Source organism: Lethenteron reissneri, chromosome 5, assembly GCF_015708825.2.
Source record: "Lethenteron reissneri isolate LAM-NWPU_2019-01 chromosome 5, ASM1570882v1, whole genome shotgun sequence".
Classification (NCBI taxonomy): domain Eukaryota; kingdom Metazoa; phylum Chordata; class Hyperoartia; order Petromyzontiformes; family Petromyzontidae; genus Lethenteron; species Lethenteron reissneri.
The window spans coordinates 813768-829990 of NC_083783.1; the positions used below are offsets into that span (position 1 = coordinate 813768).

Here is a 16223-nt window from a genome sequence, read left to right on the forward strand (position 1 = left end):
GGTGGGACAGTAAGTGGTGGTGGGTGGGACAGTAAGTGGTGGTGGGTGGGGACAGTTGGTGGTGGTGGGTGGGACAGTAGGTGGTGGTGGGTGGGACAGTAGGTGGTGGTGGGTGGGACAGTAAGTGGTGGTGGGTGGGGACAGTTGGTGGTGGTGGGTGGGACAGTAAGTGGTGGTGGGTGGGACAGTAAGTGGTGGTGGGTGGGACAGTAGGTGGTGGTGGGTGGGACAGTAGGTGGTGGTGGGTGGGACAGTAGGTGGTGGTGGGTGGGACAGTAGGTGGTGGTGGGTGGGACAGTAGGTGGTGGTGGGTGGGACAGTAGGTGGTGGTGGGTGTGGACAGTAGGTGGTGGTGGGTGTGGACAGTAGGTGGTGGTGGGTGGGACAGTAAGTGGTGGTGGGTGGGACAGTTGGTGGTGGTGGGTGTGGACAGTTGGTGGTGGTGGGTGGGACAGTAGGTGGTGGTGGGTGGGACAGTAGGTGGTGGTGGGTGGGACAGTAAGTGGTGGTGGGTGGGACAGTAGGTGGTGGTGGGTGTGGACAGTAGGTGGTGGTGGGTGGGACAGTAGGTGGTGGTGGGTGTGGACAGTAGGTGGTGGTGGGTGGGACAGTAGGTGGTGGTGGGTGTGGACAGTTGGTGGTGGTGGGTGGGACAGTAAGTGGTGGTGGGTGGGACAGTTGGTGGTGGTGGGTGTGGACAGTTGGTGGTGGTGGGTGGGACAGTAGGTGGTGGTGGGTGGGACAGTAGGTGGTGGTGGGTGGGACAGTAAGTGGTGGTGGGTGGGGACAGTTGGTGGTGGTGGGTGGGACAGTAGGTGGTGGTGGGTGGGACAGTAGGTGGTGGTGGGTGGGACAGTAAGTGGTGGTGGGTGTGGACAGTTGGTGGTGGTGGGTGGGACAGTAGGTGGTGGTGGGTGGGACAGTAAGTGGTGGTGGGTGGGGACAGTTGGTGGTGGTGGGTGGGACAGTAGGTGGTGGTGGGTGGGACAGTAGGTGGTGGTGGGTGTGGACAGTAGGTGGTGGTGGGTGGGACAGTAAGTGGTGGTGGGTGGGGACAGTTGGTGGTGGTGGGTGGGACAGTAGGTGGTGGTGGGTGTGGACAGTAGGTGGTGGTGGGTGGGACAGTAAGTGGTGGTGGGTGTGGACAGTAGGTGGTGGTGGGTGGGACAGTAGGTGGTGGTGGGTGTGGACAGTAGGTGGTGGTGGGTGGGACAGTAGGTGGTGGTGGGTGGGACAGTAGGTGGTGGTGGGCGTGGACAGTAGGTGGTGGTGGGTGGGACAGTAAGTGGTGGTGGGTGGGACAGTAAGTGGTGGTGGGTGGGACAGTAGGTGGTGGTGGGTGGGACAGTAGGTGGTGGTGGGTGGGGACAGTTGGTGGTGGTGGGTGGGGACAGTAGGTGGTGGTGGGTGGGACAGTAGGTGGTTGTGGGTGTGGACAGTAGGTGGTGGTGGGTGGGGACAGTAGGTGGTGGTGGGTGGGACAGTAAGTGGTGGTGGGTGTGGACAGTAGGTGGTGGTGGGTGGGACAGTAGGTGGTGGTGGGTGGGACAGTAAGTGGTGGTGGGTGTGGACAGTAGGTGGTGGTGGGTGGGACAGTAGGTGGTGGTGGGTGTGGACAGTAGGTGGTGGTGGGTGGGACAGTAAGTGGTGGTGGGTGTGGACAGTAGGTGGTGGTGGGTGGGACAGTAGGTGGTGGTGGGTGTGGACAGTAGGTGGTGGTGGGTGGGACAGTAGGTGGTGGTGGGTGTGGACAGTAGGTGGTGGTGGGTGGGACAGTAGGTGGTGGTGGGTGTGGACAGTAGGTGGTGGTGGGTGTGGACAGTAGGTGGTGGTGGGTGTGGACAGTAGGTGGTGGTGGGTGTGGACAGTTGGTGGTGGTGGGTGGGACAGTAAGTGGTGGTGGGTGGGGACAGTTGGTGGTGGTGGGTGGGACAGTAGGTGGTGGTGGGTGGGACAGTAAGTGGTGGTGGGTGTGGACAGTAAGTGGTGGTGGGTGGGACAGTAGGTGGTGGTGGGTGGGACAGTAAGTGGTGGTGGGTGGGACAGTAGGTGGTGGTGGGTGGGACAGTAGGTGGTGGGCGGGACAGTAGGTGGTGGGCGGCACAGTAGGTGGTGGTGGTTGGGGACAGTAGGTGGCGATGGGTGGGACAGTCGGAGGTGGTGGGCGGGACAGTAAGTGGTGGTTGAGGACAGAAGGTGGTAATGGGTGGGAGAGTAGGTGGTGGTGAGTGGGGACAGTAGGTAGCCTCACCGCTCAGCAGATGCCCTTCGCTGAAGGTGCCCAGAGGCACGTAGATGGTTTTGTTTCGCACGCCGCTGCAATGGCGTTGCGTCTTGTGGGCCTGCACGCACGCCACGCTGCCCAGCACAACAAACGCATGCCACTCAAAACAACGCTCACGGTAGAGTCGCAACGAGGTATCTGAGCATTGAATAATCCTGCGGATTGTGCGTGACTTTACCTAAAGACCCAAATAATATTAATTTCTGCAGTCACTTAGGCTTTAAGTCAAGATTTAACCGCCTCTACGGGGAGGGTTTCCACACAACTATCCCTTTAGATGCTAACCCCCTCTTCCTGATGACAAACGCTTGTGTTGCGATCGAAGCGTCGTAGTCTTTTGTTATTTTCTATGAACCTATCTACATGACTTTACCGAAAGACCCAAAGAAAATGAGAAGGTCCTGGGTTCGATTCCCAACTCGAATGCCTTTATGCGTGCAGTTTGTACGTTCTCTCTTGTTCTGTGTGGGTTTCCTTCCATAGCAAAATCGACACAACGTAACTGGTATTGTCCAAACATCCAAATGCTGCAAAGTTAACAGCAAATTACTCAATTGAGATGGCACACAGCAGTATCGCCCCCGACTGTCAAACTACTGCAGGCCATGGCTGATAAAGCATAGCCCCTTCCTTCGTGACAGCCTTAAATTAACAGAATGGCTTGCATATCAGATCAGATCAGGGGATGTACGCCTACACGTCGTGCGGTCGCGTTAACCCTCCTACTCCACAGCCCTCCGGAACACGCACGGCGCGATGCAAGGCCAGCTCCCTTCCCAGTCCCAGCCCCTAAGAGGTGACGTTGAAGCTACTGGAGCCATGAGGACACCAGCCTCGCCCTCGGCCTTCGCCTCGTCCCTCCCCTTTGGCCTCAGCCTCCTACTCGGCCTTCTCTCCTTCGGCTTCCTTCTGCATCCGGGCAGGAACTCTCGATTCGAAGCGGGCTGCCCCGAAGGGGGTCAGCCTCCAGGGAAACGAGCCGCGCGGCCATCAGACGTCCGCAGCTCGCGCCCCACCCCACAGAGGCACGAGAGGAGCTTATTAGACCAGACTCTCAAAGCAATCGGTGGTTTGACAAAGAAACATCATCATCCAACTTGATGCCCTGGCAGCACCGCACACTGTGGTCGAGTGCCTCTATTGCACGGTGGGCCAGACCACCTCCCCTCCCCACGCGGCGAGTTAACTTTCTGAATTGCAACACCCAAAGAGTCGAAGAACTCCTGGATCTCGGTCGTCATCCAGGAGACCTGCATTCCCCAAGGCTCAACCTCCACATGAAACACCCCCCCTAGGGCCGCCTCCTTTACGGTATTCAATGACTCCGCGAATATCACCGCATCATCGGTAAAGTCCAGCTCAGTAAAACCTGGACTGTCCGTAGAATGCACCATGATGGCCCTGGTGCGATACCCAGCCCCAACACCCAGTACATGCAACTGTTGAATAGAGTGGGGGCCAAAATCACACTTCTCGCCTCACCCAGGCATTCACTGGGAAGAAGTCAGTGGCCCTCCCCCACTCACGATTTAACAGCGGTCTGGAATACAGGGTGGAGATCAAATCAACAATGCCCTCCGGTATTCTAGAGTACAGGCCAAACCACAGGGAGGTTCCCCAGTGCACCGAGTCGAAGTCCTTCTTCAGGTCGGTGCTCCAACAAGGCGCGGGGAGCCAGGATTCGCTCCAAATGTAAATCCGACCTGTTCTGGCTTCTGGTGAATCAGAAGGTTGGCTGGGCAAGTATCTTACCAGATACCGACAGCAGTGTCACCCGGTGGTAATTGTTGCAGTCAGATGAAAAAAACAAGCATAGGCTTTCGCCTTTCTGGCAACAAAACAGGTATTAAGATGTATGTATGTGTGTGTATTGAACCTCTTTCCCACTATATGCAGCCAAACGAAAGATGCTCAAACACCAAATAAATACCTATTTCAAAGGCATCAAGTCCTGGACTGTCCAAACAACCGTTTTTATTGCCAGACAGGATAAAGCCTAATAGTATTAAATTTCGATTTAAAGCTTTCGTGACTGCAGGGATTCATCTTCTTGTTTCTTTCGGTAAAGTCACGTAGAAGGGAAGTAATAAAATAATAAAAATAAAACATAATAAAACAATTCTCACGACGTTTCGGCTACAACGCAAGCAGCCGTCTTCAGGTGAAGAATGAGACACTACCAAACTAGGAGCTTATATATAAGCTGCATTGGGAGTTGAAGAGCGCCTTAACAAAAAGAATGTGCATGTGAAGAGGAATTTAGCATATTCATGGAAAATGCGTAGGCGTTGGGCGGGGGGGTGTCAAAGTCATATTATGCCCATGCATTATGCAGGATCAGCAGCAACCAAGGGGGGTGCAGGGATTAGCAGTAACAAAGGAAAGGAATGTTAATGATATGTAGCTGCAGTTACTCAACAACCACGTAGAAAACTAAAGTATAAACTACATAAAAAACTAAAGTATAAACTGCATCGCACCATCAGTATACTTACTATACTCTATAATAAGCTGAGTTACTAACAGCAAGTAATACATTACAATTCTACCTCGTAAAAATTCTATAATATGCTTCCATCTAAACCTTATTCTCTTATATCACACGAGCATATACCGTACTATATACTGCCATAGATAAACCCAACATTAAATTATATACTGTATTGCTGTAAACCAACCTATATCTTATACATTTAATATAACACTATGTATTATTCTACACACCCTAATGTGTATCGAAATGGTTTATTACGTCCTTCCAATGATTGCTGAGCCAGAATCCATCTTCTCGGTTAAAATTGTCTCTGTGTTTGTATATGTGGATCGCCTCATGAACGAATCTCTCATGATAGCCAGATGGCTTGCAGAGAACCTCTGTCTTGGAGAAGTCGATATCATGTGAGCCCACTGAGTTGTAACAGTGATCTGCCACGGCTGAGGTGTTTGTCCTACCGTGTTTCAGGTCAGCTTTATGTTCACGGATGCGGTCCGAGACATGTCGTTTGGTTTCCCCAATGTAACTGCTACCACAGAGGCAACTTAGTTTGTAGACGCCAGGGTACTGTATGTCTGGAACCACATCTTTTACAGACGGTACCAGATCACGGATTTTATGTACTGTGTTGAATCGGACCTGGATCTTGTGTTTAATCAGGATTTTGGAGATCTTTTTTGTGACCCCAGCAATGTAGGGTAAGGTGATGGTCTTGAAAGGCTCCTCAACAGGATCCTTCTTGATGGTTGGAGTGATGGCTTTGCGGATTGTATAGTCGGAGTAACCATTTGCCTTAAGAGCTTGGCGTACGTGTTTGAGTTCACTGGAAATGTGTTCATGGTCGGAGATGCATTGGGCTCTATGATATAGAGTCTTGATGAGGGAATTCTTCTGGGATGGATGGTGGTGGGAATCCGGTTTTAGATAAGCATCCGTGTGGGTGGCTTTCCTGTAGACAGAGTGGCTCATTGAACCATCAGGTCTCCTTTTGATTAGGACATCCAAAAAGGGTAGCTTGCCATCATTTTCGACTTCCATGGTGAATCTGATGGCTGGGTGTATGGAATTGATGTGGTCGAGAAATTGGTCTAGAGCAGGCCGGCCATGTGGCCAGATGACAAAAGTGTCGTCTACGTACCTCTTCCATAAGGTCGGGCGTAGAGTGGCAGTCTGGATAGCGTCCGTCTCAAATTTCTCCATGAAGATGTTGGCTACAACCGGAGATAGGGGGGAGCCCATTGGGGTGCCCTCAATTTGCTTGTAGAAGGTTCCATTCCAGGTGAAGTATGTATTGGTTAAGCAGTGTTTCACCAGGGGGGGTACCCCAGCATTCAGTCCTTGATGAACCAAGTCTTCAATGATTGCGATGGTGTCAGGCACAGGTACCTTGGTGAACAAGGAAACCACATCAAAACTGACAAGCAGGTCGTCTGGGGACAGGGCAATCCCCTTGATTGTCGATACCAGGTCAGTAGAGTTTAGTACTGCAGAGGTGGTTTTTCCAGTGAAAGGCCGTAGGATTTCGGACAAAAAACGAGCCAGTTTGTAAGTGGGGGAGTTGATAGTAGAGACAATGGGACGAAGAGGTGTATCTTCTTTATGTATCTTTGGCAAGCCGTACAATCTTGGTGGTCTGGCTGCAGAAGGTTTCAACGAGAACTGTTTGGTCTGATCAATTAATGCGGTTGAAGCAGAAATGATGTTGTTGGTTTTGGAGACGAGGCTGTTGGTGGGGTCTCTTTTTATTTTTGTATAGCTGCCATCGTTTAATAGTTCTTGAATTTTGTTGTTGTATTCTATTTTGTCCATGATGACAGTGGCATTGCCTTTGTCGGCTGAGAGGATGACAATGTCATCCCTCTTTTTTAATTGAGCTAATTCAAAACGCTCCTCTTTGCTGATGTTGCTAGCTGGCATCTTAGCGTTTTTGAGGGTTACAGAGATTTCAGATCTTGCTACGTCTGCAGCGATGTGACTCAAGCCCTTGAGAGCTACATCTACTCGAGCAATTATATCATTAACTGGTATGTGTCTAGGTGTGACTGCAAAGTTTAGTCCTTTAGCTAAAACGGATTTCAAACCTTCAGAAATAGGACTGTTACTGCGATTAATTACGACTTTGTTAATATCTAGCTTTTCAATGTGTGGGTCCGGTTTCTTGTTTGAGAGGCGATTGAATTTGGAAATCAAGTTGTCCTTACATTTAGTCGACATAGCGGCAGCTGAAGAGGCAGTCATTTTTTCCACATGTTCCCAATCCGATGTGGACATTGTTACACTCAAAGATAAGTGTGATTTGTAGAGTGTCTTGTCTAACTGATCTAGTTCGGTGCGCGTAAGTCTGATTTTCTCTGAGATAAGAGCTAAGCTAGTTCTAGACAGAATTCGTTTCGCATTAGAAGAAGTTACAGCAGCAGATGTTAGTGTAAATGCGTTTGGTATTACCTTAGAGTCGCGGCATCTCTTCAGAAAGGTGAGAGACTCGATTAGCTGAGCCTTCTTATCCCGGAGCTTGTTGAAGGATCTCAAAGTTATGTGGAAACCCTCCCCGTAGAGGCGGTTAAATTTCGATTTAAAGCTTTCGTGACTGCAGGGATTCATCTTCTTGTTTCTTTCGGTAAAGTCACGTAGAAGGGAAGTAATAAAATAATAAAAAAAATAAAACATAATAAAACAATTCTCACGACGTTTCGGCTACAACGCAAGCAGCCGTCTTCAGGTGAAGAATGAGACACTACCAAACTAGGAGCTTATATATAAGCTGCATTGGGGGTTGAAGAGCGCCTTAACAAAAAGAATGTGCATGTGAAGAGGAATTTAGCATATTCATGGAAAATGCGTAGGCGTTGGGCGGGGGGGTGTCAAAGTCATATTATGCCCATGCATTATGCAGGATCAGCAGCAACCAAGGGGGGTGCAGGGATTAGCAGTAACAAAGGAAAGGAATGTTAATGATATGTAGCTGCAGTTACTCAACAACCACGTAGAAAACTAAAGTATAAACTACATAAAAAACTAAAGTATAAACTGCATCGCACCATCAGTATACTTACTATACTCTATAATAAGCTGAGTTACTAACAGCAAGTAATACATTACAATTCTACCTCGTAAAAATTCTATAATATGCTTCCATCTAAACCTTATTCTCTTATATCACACGAGCATATACCGTACTATATACTGCCATAGATAAACCCAACATTAAATTATATACTGTATTGCTGTAAACCAACCTATATCTTATACATTTAATATAACACTATGTATTATTCTACACACCCTAATGTGTATCGAAATGGTTTATTACGTCCTTCCAATGATTGCTGAGCCAGAATCCATCTTCTCGGTTAAAATTGTCTCTGTGTTTGTATATGTGGATCGCCTCATGAACGAATCTCTCATGATAGCCAGATGGCTTGCAGAGAACCTCTGTCTTGGAGAAGTCGATATCATGTGAGCCCACTGAGTTGTAACAGTGATCTGCCACGGCTGAGGTGTTTGTCCTACCGTGTTTCAGGTCAGCTTTATGTTCACGGATGCGGTCCGAGACATGTCGTTTGGTTTCCCCAATGTAACTGCTACCACAGAGGCAACTTAGTTTGTAGACGCCAGGGTACTGTATGTCTGGAACCACATCTTTTACAGACGGTACCAGATCACGGATTTTATGTACTGTGTTGAATCGGACCTGGATCTTGTGTTTAATCAGGATTTTGGAGATCTTTTTTGTGACCCCAGCAATGTAGGGTAAGGTGATGGTCTTGAAAGGCTCCTCAACAGGATCCTTCTTGATGGTTGGAGTGATGGCTTTGCGGATTGTATAGTCGGAGTAACCATTTGCCTTAAGAGCTTGGCGTACGTGTTTGAGTTCACTGGAAATGTGTTCATGGTCGGAGATGCATTGGGCTCTATGATATAGAGTCTTGATGAGGGAATTCTTCTGGGATGGATGGTGGTGGGAATCCGGTTTTAGATAAGCATCCGTGTGGGTGGCTTTCCTGTAGACAGAGTGGCTCATTGAACCATCAGGTCTACGTGACTTTACCGAAAGAAACAAGAAGATGAATCCCTGCAGTCACGAAAGCTTTAAATCGAAATTTAACCGCCTCTACGGGGAGGGTTTCCACATAACTTTGAGATCCTTCAACAAGCTCCGGGATAAGAAGGCTCAGCTAATCGAGTCTCTCACCTTTCTGAAGAGATGCCGCGACTCTAAGGTAATACCAAACGCATTTACACTAACATCTGCTGCTGTAACTTCTTCTAATGCGAAACGAATTCTGTCTAGAACTAGCTTAGCTCTTATCTCAGAGAAAATCAGACTTACGCGCACCGAACTAGATCAGTTAGACAAGACACTCTACAAATCACACTTATCTTTGAGTGTAACAATGTCCACATCGGATTGGGAACATGTGGAAAAAATGACTGCCTCTTCAGCTGCCGCTATGTCGACTAAATGTAAGGACAACTTGATTTCCAAATTCAATCGCCTCTCAAACAAGAAACCGGACCCACACATTGAAAAGCTAGATATTAACAAAGTCGTAATTAATCGCAGTAACAGTCCTATTTCTGAAGGTTTGAAATCCGTTTTAGCTAAAGGACTAAACTTTGCAGTCACACCTAGACACATACCAGTTAATGATATAATTGCTCGAGTAGATGTAGCTCTCAAGGGCTTGAGTCACATCGCTGCAGACGTAGCAAGATCTGAAATCTCTGTAACCCTCAAAAACGCTAAGATGCCAGCTAGCAACATCAGCAAAGAGGAGCGTTTTGAATTAGCTCAATTAAAAAAGAGGGATGACATTGTCATCCTCTCAGCCGACAAAGGCAATGCCACTGTCATCATGGACAAAATAGAATACAACAACAAAATTCAAGAACTATTAAACGATGGCAGCTATACAAAAATAAAAAGAGACCCCACCAACAGCCTCGTCTCCAAAACCAACAACATCATTTCTGCTTCAACCGCATTAATTGATCAGACCAAACAGTTCTCGTTGAAACCTTCTGCAGCCAGACCACCAAGATTGTACGGCTTGCCAAAGATACATAAAGAAGATACACCTCTTCGTCCCATTGTCTCTACTATCAACTCCCCCACTTACAAACTGGCTCGTTTTTTGTCCGAAATCCTACGGCCTTTCACTGGAAAAACCACCTCTGCAGTACTAAACTCTACTGACCTGGTATCGACAATCAAGGGGATTGCCCTGTCCCCAGACGACCTGCTTGTCAGTTTTGATGTGGTTTCCTTGTTCACCAAGGTACCTGTGCCTGACACCATCGCAATCATTGAAGACTTGGTTCATCAAGGACTGAATGCTGGGGTACCCCCCCTGGTGAAACACTGCTTAACCAATACATACTTCACCTGGAATGGAACCTTCTACAAGCAAATTGAGGGCACCCCAATGGGCTCCCCCCTATCTCCGGTTGTAGCCAACATCTTCATGGAGAAATTTGAGACGGACGCTATCCAGACTGCCACTCTACGCCCGACCTTATGGAAGAGGTACGTAGACGACACTTTTGTCATCTGGCCACATGGCCGGCCTGCTCTAGACCAATTTCTCGACCACATCAATTCCATACACCCAGCCATCAGATTCACCATGGAAGTCGAAAATGATGGCAAGCTACCCTTTTTGGATGTCCTAATCAAAAGGAGACCTGATGGTTCAATGAGCCACTCTGTCTACAGGAAAGCCACCCACACGGATGCTTATCTAAAACCGGATTCCCACCACCATCCATCCCAGAAGAATTCCCTCATCAAGACTCTATATCATAGAGCCCAATGCATCTCCGACCATGAACACATTTCCAGTGAACTCAAACACGTACGCCAAGCTCTTAAGGCAAATGGTTACTCCGACTATACAATCCGCAAAGCCATCACTCCAACCATCAAGAAGGATCCTGTTGAGGAGCCTTTCAAGACCATCACCTTACCCTACATTGCTGGGGTCACAAAAAAGATCTCCAAAATCCTGATTAAACACAAAATCCAGGTCCGATTCAACACAGTACATAAAATCCGTGATCTGGTACCGTCTGTAAAAGATGTGGTTCCAGACATACAGTACCCTGGCGTCTACAAACTAAGTTGCCTCTGTGGTAGCAGTTACATTGGGGAAACCAAACGACATGTCTCGGACCGCATCCGTGAACATAAAGCTGACCTGAAACACGGTAGGACAAACACCTCAGCCGTGGCAGATCACTGTTACAACTCAGTGGGCTCACATGATATCGACTTCTCCAAAACAGAGGTTCTCTGCAAGCCATCTGGCTATCATGAGAGATTCGTTCATGAGGCGATCCACATATACAAACACAGAGACAATTTTAACCGAGAAGATGGATTCTGGCTCAGCAATCATTGGAAGGACGTAATAAACCATTTCGATACACATTAGGGTGTGTAGAATAATACATAGTGTTATATTAAATGTATAAGATATAGGTTGGTTTACAGCAATACAGTATATAATTTAATGTTGGGTTTATCTATGGCAGTATATAGTACGGTATATGCTCGTGTGATATAAGAGAATAAGGTTTAGATGGAAGCATATTATAGAATTTTTACGAGGTAGAATTGTAATGTATTACTTGCTGTTAGTAACTCAGCTTATTATAGAGTATAGTAAGTATACTGATGGTGCGATGCAGTTTATACTTTAGTTTTTTATGTAGTTTATACTTTAGTTTTCTACGTGGTTGTTGAGTAACTGCAGCTACATATCATTAACATTCCTTTCCTTTGTTACTGCTAATCCCTGCACCCCCCTTGGTTGCTGCTGATCCTGCATAATGCATGGGCATAATATGACTTTGACACCCCCCCGCCCAACGCCTACGCATTTTCCATGAATATGCTAAATTCCTCTTCACATGCACATTCTTTTTGTTAAGGCGCTCTTCAACCCCCAATGCAGCTTATATATAAGCTCCTAGTTTGGTAGTGTCTCATTCTTCACCTGAAGACGGCTGCTTGCGTTGTAGCCGAAACGTCGTGAGAATTGTTTTATTATGTTTTATTTTTATTATTTTATTACTTCCCTTCTACGTGACTTTACCGAAAGAAACAAGAAGACCTAATAGTATTATTTAATCTTTTTCATACTGGCAAAAACGGTCCCAGAGATATGTTGAAGTTCGCTCATGTCTCCATTCCCCTTCCAGGTTTGTCTCCAGCTGGGAAGGAGAGTGGCCGATCTCCATGCTGCAACAATCACCACCACGTGGAGCCCCCTTAGCGTATCGTACCCACCGGCTTTCAGAAATTTGGCCGTGATGCCACAGATCCCAGCTGCCTTACCCCCTTCGGCCTCCTCACTGCTGTCAGAATCTCATGCATTGATGGGGGGGGCTCAGATATCAGGGGACCGGCAGCCTTGGGAGCAGCGTTAGGCACGTCCAGCCTCACAGCCGGAGGGGGAGGCAGCGAGAAGCTGCTAAAAGTACCCGACCCACACAGCCCAACTACAGTCTCCAGGATCTGATACAAGAGATCCATCGGCCACCTTGAGTGAGGCCTCTCGAGGTTCGGAATTTTCAGCGGAGGCGTTTGAGGGCCGGACAGACCGGCCAGGAGTCGCCCGTACACACAGATGACTCTCAAACAACACCCATCAGCTTCCCAACCAAACACTCCCTATCCCTCCTCAATGAGGCTCTCACCTGATGCGACAGGTGCCCGCGCAGGCTGGAGTTACCCTCCAACTGCTGCGAAGCGACTCTGCGCAATGGTCTCCAGTGTCTCTGATGAGATGAGACACCTTGACCTCGGCCTGATTCCCAAAGCATCCAATTGCTGGCCGCAAGGGTCCTTAGCTTCAAGGCTTCCCACATCTGCTCTGGATCATCAAGAGTAGCGAGAGCCCCAAAACCGATTAGAGACCTTGGCAGAATATTCTGCTGCAATCGCCTTATCTCAACGTTTCTTGAGGTCCAACGTTTCCATGCTGGAAGGACCTGGGACTGGAACTCTGTGGAATGGCATGGCAGGTGCATACAACTACGTGGTGGCGTTGGGTGACATTGTTCCTTTAGGTTTTTCTTTCATCCAAGATGCACCTTGCCATTCAGGATTAGGAATTCCCTTACTGACAGATTTAATAAGCAGTACTGCACCAGTCTTTTTTCTTGACTTGCCCAAAGCCTTTGATACAGTCGACCACAACACCCTGCTTAGTAAACTAATTTGCCTCCGTTTCTCCAAACACGCAGTAGAATGGTTAAAAATTTTACCTCTCTTCTCGCACCCAAACTGTATTCATAGATGGTTGGAGGTCAAACAGTGTTAAGATAACAAAAGGGGTCACACAGGATTCCATCCTCGGCCTCCTCTTGTTCTCTCTTTATGTCAATGACTTGGCCACTGACCTGGATCATTCCAGGGTAAATCTGTTTGCAGATGACATGATACTGCTGGCCGCTCTCCGGATGACGCGATTGCTAAGCTCCAGGGCGATTTCAACAAACTACAATATCAGCTAGTTGCTCTTAAATTACTGTATTTTCACGCATATAACCCACGGGGTATACCACTTTTTACAAACAAAACAAGACCCTGCGCGGTATATGGAGGTGCGGGCTATCCCAAAAATATTTTACACGTGTGACATGTCCTAACTCGTTACATTTTTTCATGGTAGGACTATCCACTATGCAACACTTACCTTTGACTAAAGCACTGCTGAATAAACCACTCACACAAATTATTATACTATAATACAATTGTAATGTTTTATACAATGTAAAAAGTAATATATAGTATCGTAATTGTATAGTGAATATACAGCAGTGTGATATACAGTAGGGTAGGTAGAATAATACATAGTGTAATATTACAATGTATAAGGTGGTGTATAGCAATACAGTATATAATTTAATGTTGGGTTTGTCTATGGCAGTATATAGTACGGTGTAAACTCGTGTGATGTAAGAGAATAAAGTTTAGCTGGAAGCATATTATATTTTTTGCGACATAGAATTGTAATGTATTACTTACTGTTAGTAGCTCAGCTTATTGAAGAGTATATTTAGTATACTGATGATACTATGTAGTTTATACTTTAGTTGTTTACGTGGTGGTCTAGTTACTGCAGATACATACCCCTATCCCCTCCCTTTGATGCTGCTAATCCTGCATATTGCACGGGCATAATGACTTTAAACCCCTCGCCAAACCTACGCATTTCACAAGTAGTACTAATCGCATATCTACATTCCCATAAATATGCTAAATTCCTCTTGATATGCAAATTATTTTGTCAAGACGTTTTTCGCCCCTCCATCCCAGCCTAAATCGTCGCTCCAAGCCTGGGGCGTGTCATTCAGACTCTGTCTTCTCGACAGACCTGTTCTACACCTGAGGACGGCTGCTTGCGTTGTGGCCGAAACGTCGTGAGAATAATTGTATTTTTATTATTTTATTATTTCCATTCTACGTGACTTTACCAAAAGAACCAAGAAGATGAATCCCTGCAGTCACGAAAACTTTAAATCGAAATTTAAGTTCACAGATGTTACAATAATTATGTTTGTGTGAAGATAACAACTCAGGTTCATTGTTTACCATTATGAAACGAGTTGACATGTTACAATAATTATGTTTGTGTACACAAAACTCTTTTTGGATTTTAGGGTTGCTCAATTTCCCCTTTTTTTGCTGCGCTTTTATAACGCTGCCACGGTCTACTGTCAGTCTGTGATTTCTGTATATTTCTTAAATGCATTTCTATTGTTTCCATCGCTCACGTCGCGCTACTTACTCATACGTAGTACTGCGATACTGATAGCTGTGCCATCATCGGGGATTGCTGTGCCCGTCGATGTGTGTGTGTGTGTGAGTCCATGTGTGTGTGTCAGTCGATCTGTGTGTGTATGTCCATGTGTATGTCAGTCCATATGTGTGTGTGTTAGTCCACATGTGTGTACATGTGTGTGTCACTCAATGTGTGTGTAAGTCAATGCGTCTGTGTGTGAGTCCATATGTGTGTTAATCCATGTCTGTGTATCTAAAGTAGATATCTGTGTGTCACAGTCCATATGTGTATGTGTGTGTAGGGCTATGTGTGTGTCTGTCTATGTATGTGTAAGTTCATGTGTGTGTCTTAGTCCATATGTGTGTGTGTAAGTACATATGTGTGTTTACATCAATGTGTGTTTTAGTCCACGTATCGCTGTGTGCGAGTCGGTGTGTGTGTGTGTGAGTCGCTGTATGTGTGTACGTCCATATATGTGTGTGCAACTCCATGTGTGTATATCTCAAGTGGATGTCTGTGTGACAGTCCACATGTGTATGTGTGTGTACGGCAATGTGTGTGTCACTCTATGTATGTGTGTGTGTCGCTGTATGTGTGTACGTCAATATGTGTGTGTAACTCCATGTGTGCGTTTCTCAAGTGCATGTCTATGTGTGTGTGAGTCCATAAGTGTGTGTGTCTGTAAGTCGATGTGTTTGTGTGTGTCAGTGCATGTGTGTTTGTGTGTCTCAGTCCATGTGCGTGTGTGTTAGTCGCTGTGTGTGCATGCCTCCATGTTAGTCAGTGTAACTCCATTTATTTGCGTGTCTGTAGGTCCATGTGTGCATCTTAGTCCATGTGTGTGCTTTATTGACCTGCTCAAGGCCTATGATACCATCAGTAGGCCTGGCCTCTGGGTTGCTCTTCGTGCTTTCCGAGTCCCGAACCCACTCATCACCATCCTTAAGGACCTTCATGATGGTGAGCGGCCCCGCGTCTTAACTACGTGGCCGTTAGTCAGAGCCATTCCCTGTACACCTTGGGGTGCAACAGGGATGTCCTCTGGCTCCCACATTGGACCACGTAGTTCGTCGAACCTTCAATGCCTGTACCGGAAGAATTCCCATCTGCTACAGATACAATGGGAGGCTGATCGATGCCCGGGTGCGGTCAAGGGATGGCTCCCTGTTGTTCAACCACGTTACGTATGCCGATGATATGCTAATGGTTGCTCACTCGGAGGAGGAGTTCGAGGTGCTGCTGCTGAACCTGGAGCTTGCCACCAGCAGGTGGGGCCTTACCATCAGCCCAACCAAAGCTAAGCACCTGCCTGGCTATTTTGAACCATCGGACACTCCACCCCCACAACTCCCAATTGGTGATGGGGCAGTTGTGGAGACAGTGGAGAGTTTCCCTGGGCATTGTGCTAATGACCGGCTCCGGTTTAACAGCAGAGGACTCACTCCGAATCAGTCGAGCTGCAGTATCTTTTCATTGGCTGCGTAACGCTGTGTGGAAGCTACCTGCTCTTTTACTCCGCACGAAGCTTCAAGTCTTCTCGGCCACGGTCATTCCCTCCCTTCTCTACGCTTGCAAAACTTGGACCCCCCTTCGCCGGTTAGAAACATTTAGGCTGGCCTGCCTACGGTCCATCCTGGGTTTAACCAGGCTGCAT

General features: G+C 47.3%; 1 protein-coding gene across 2 annotated transcripts in view; it reads right to left on the minus strand.

Annotated features, from left to right (window-relative positions):
* Window positions 1-16223, minus strand: part of ZNHIT6 (zinc finger HIT-type containing 6) — a 41574-nt gene that overhangs the window by 20632 nt on the left and 4719 nt on the right. For both annotated transcript variants that reach the window (XM_061565894.1, XM_061565893.1), the window contains exon 3: window positions 2252-2358. In XM_061565894.1, coding sequence (XP_061421878.1) covers window positions 2252-2358 — 107 coding nt within the window. The remainder of the gene's footprint in view (window positions 1-2251; window positions 2359-16223) is intronic.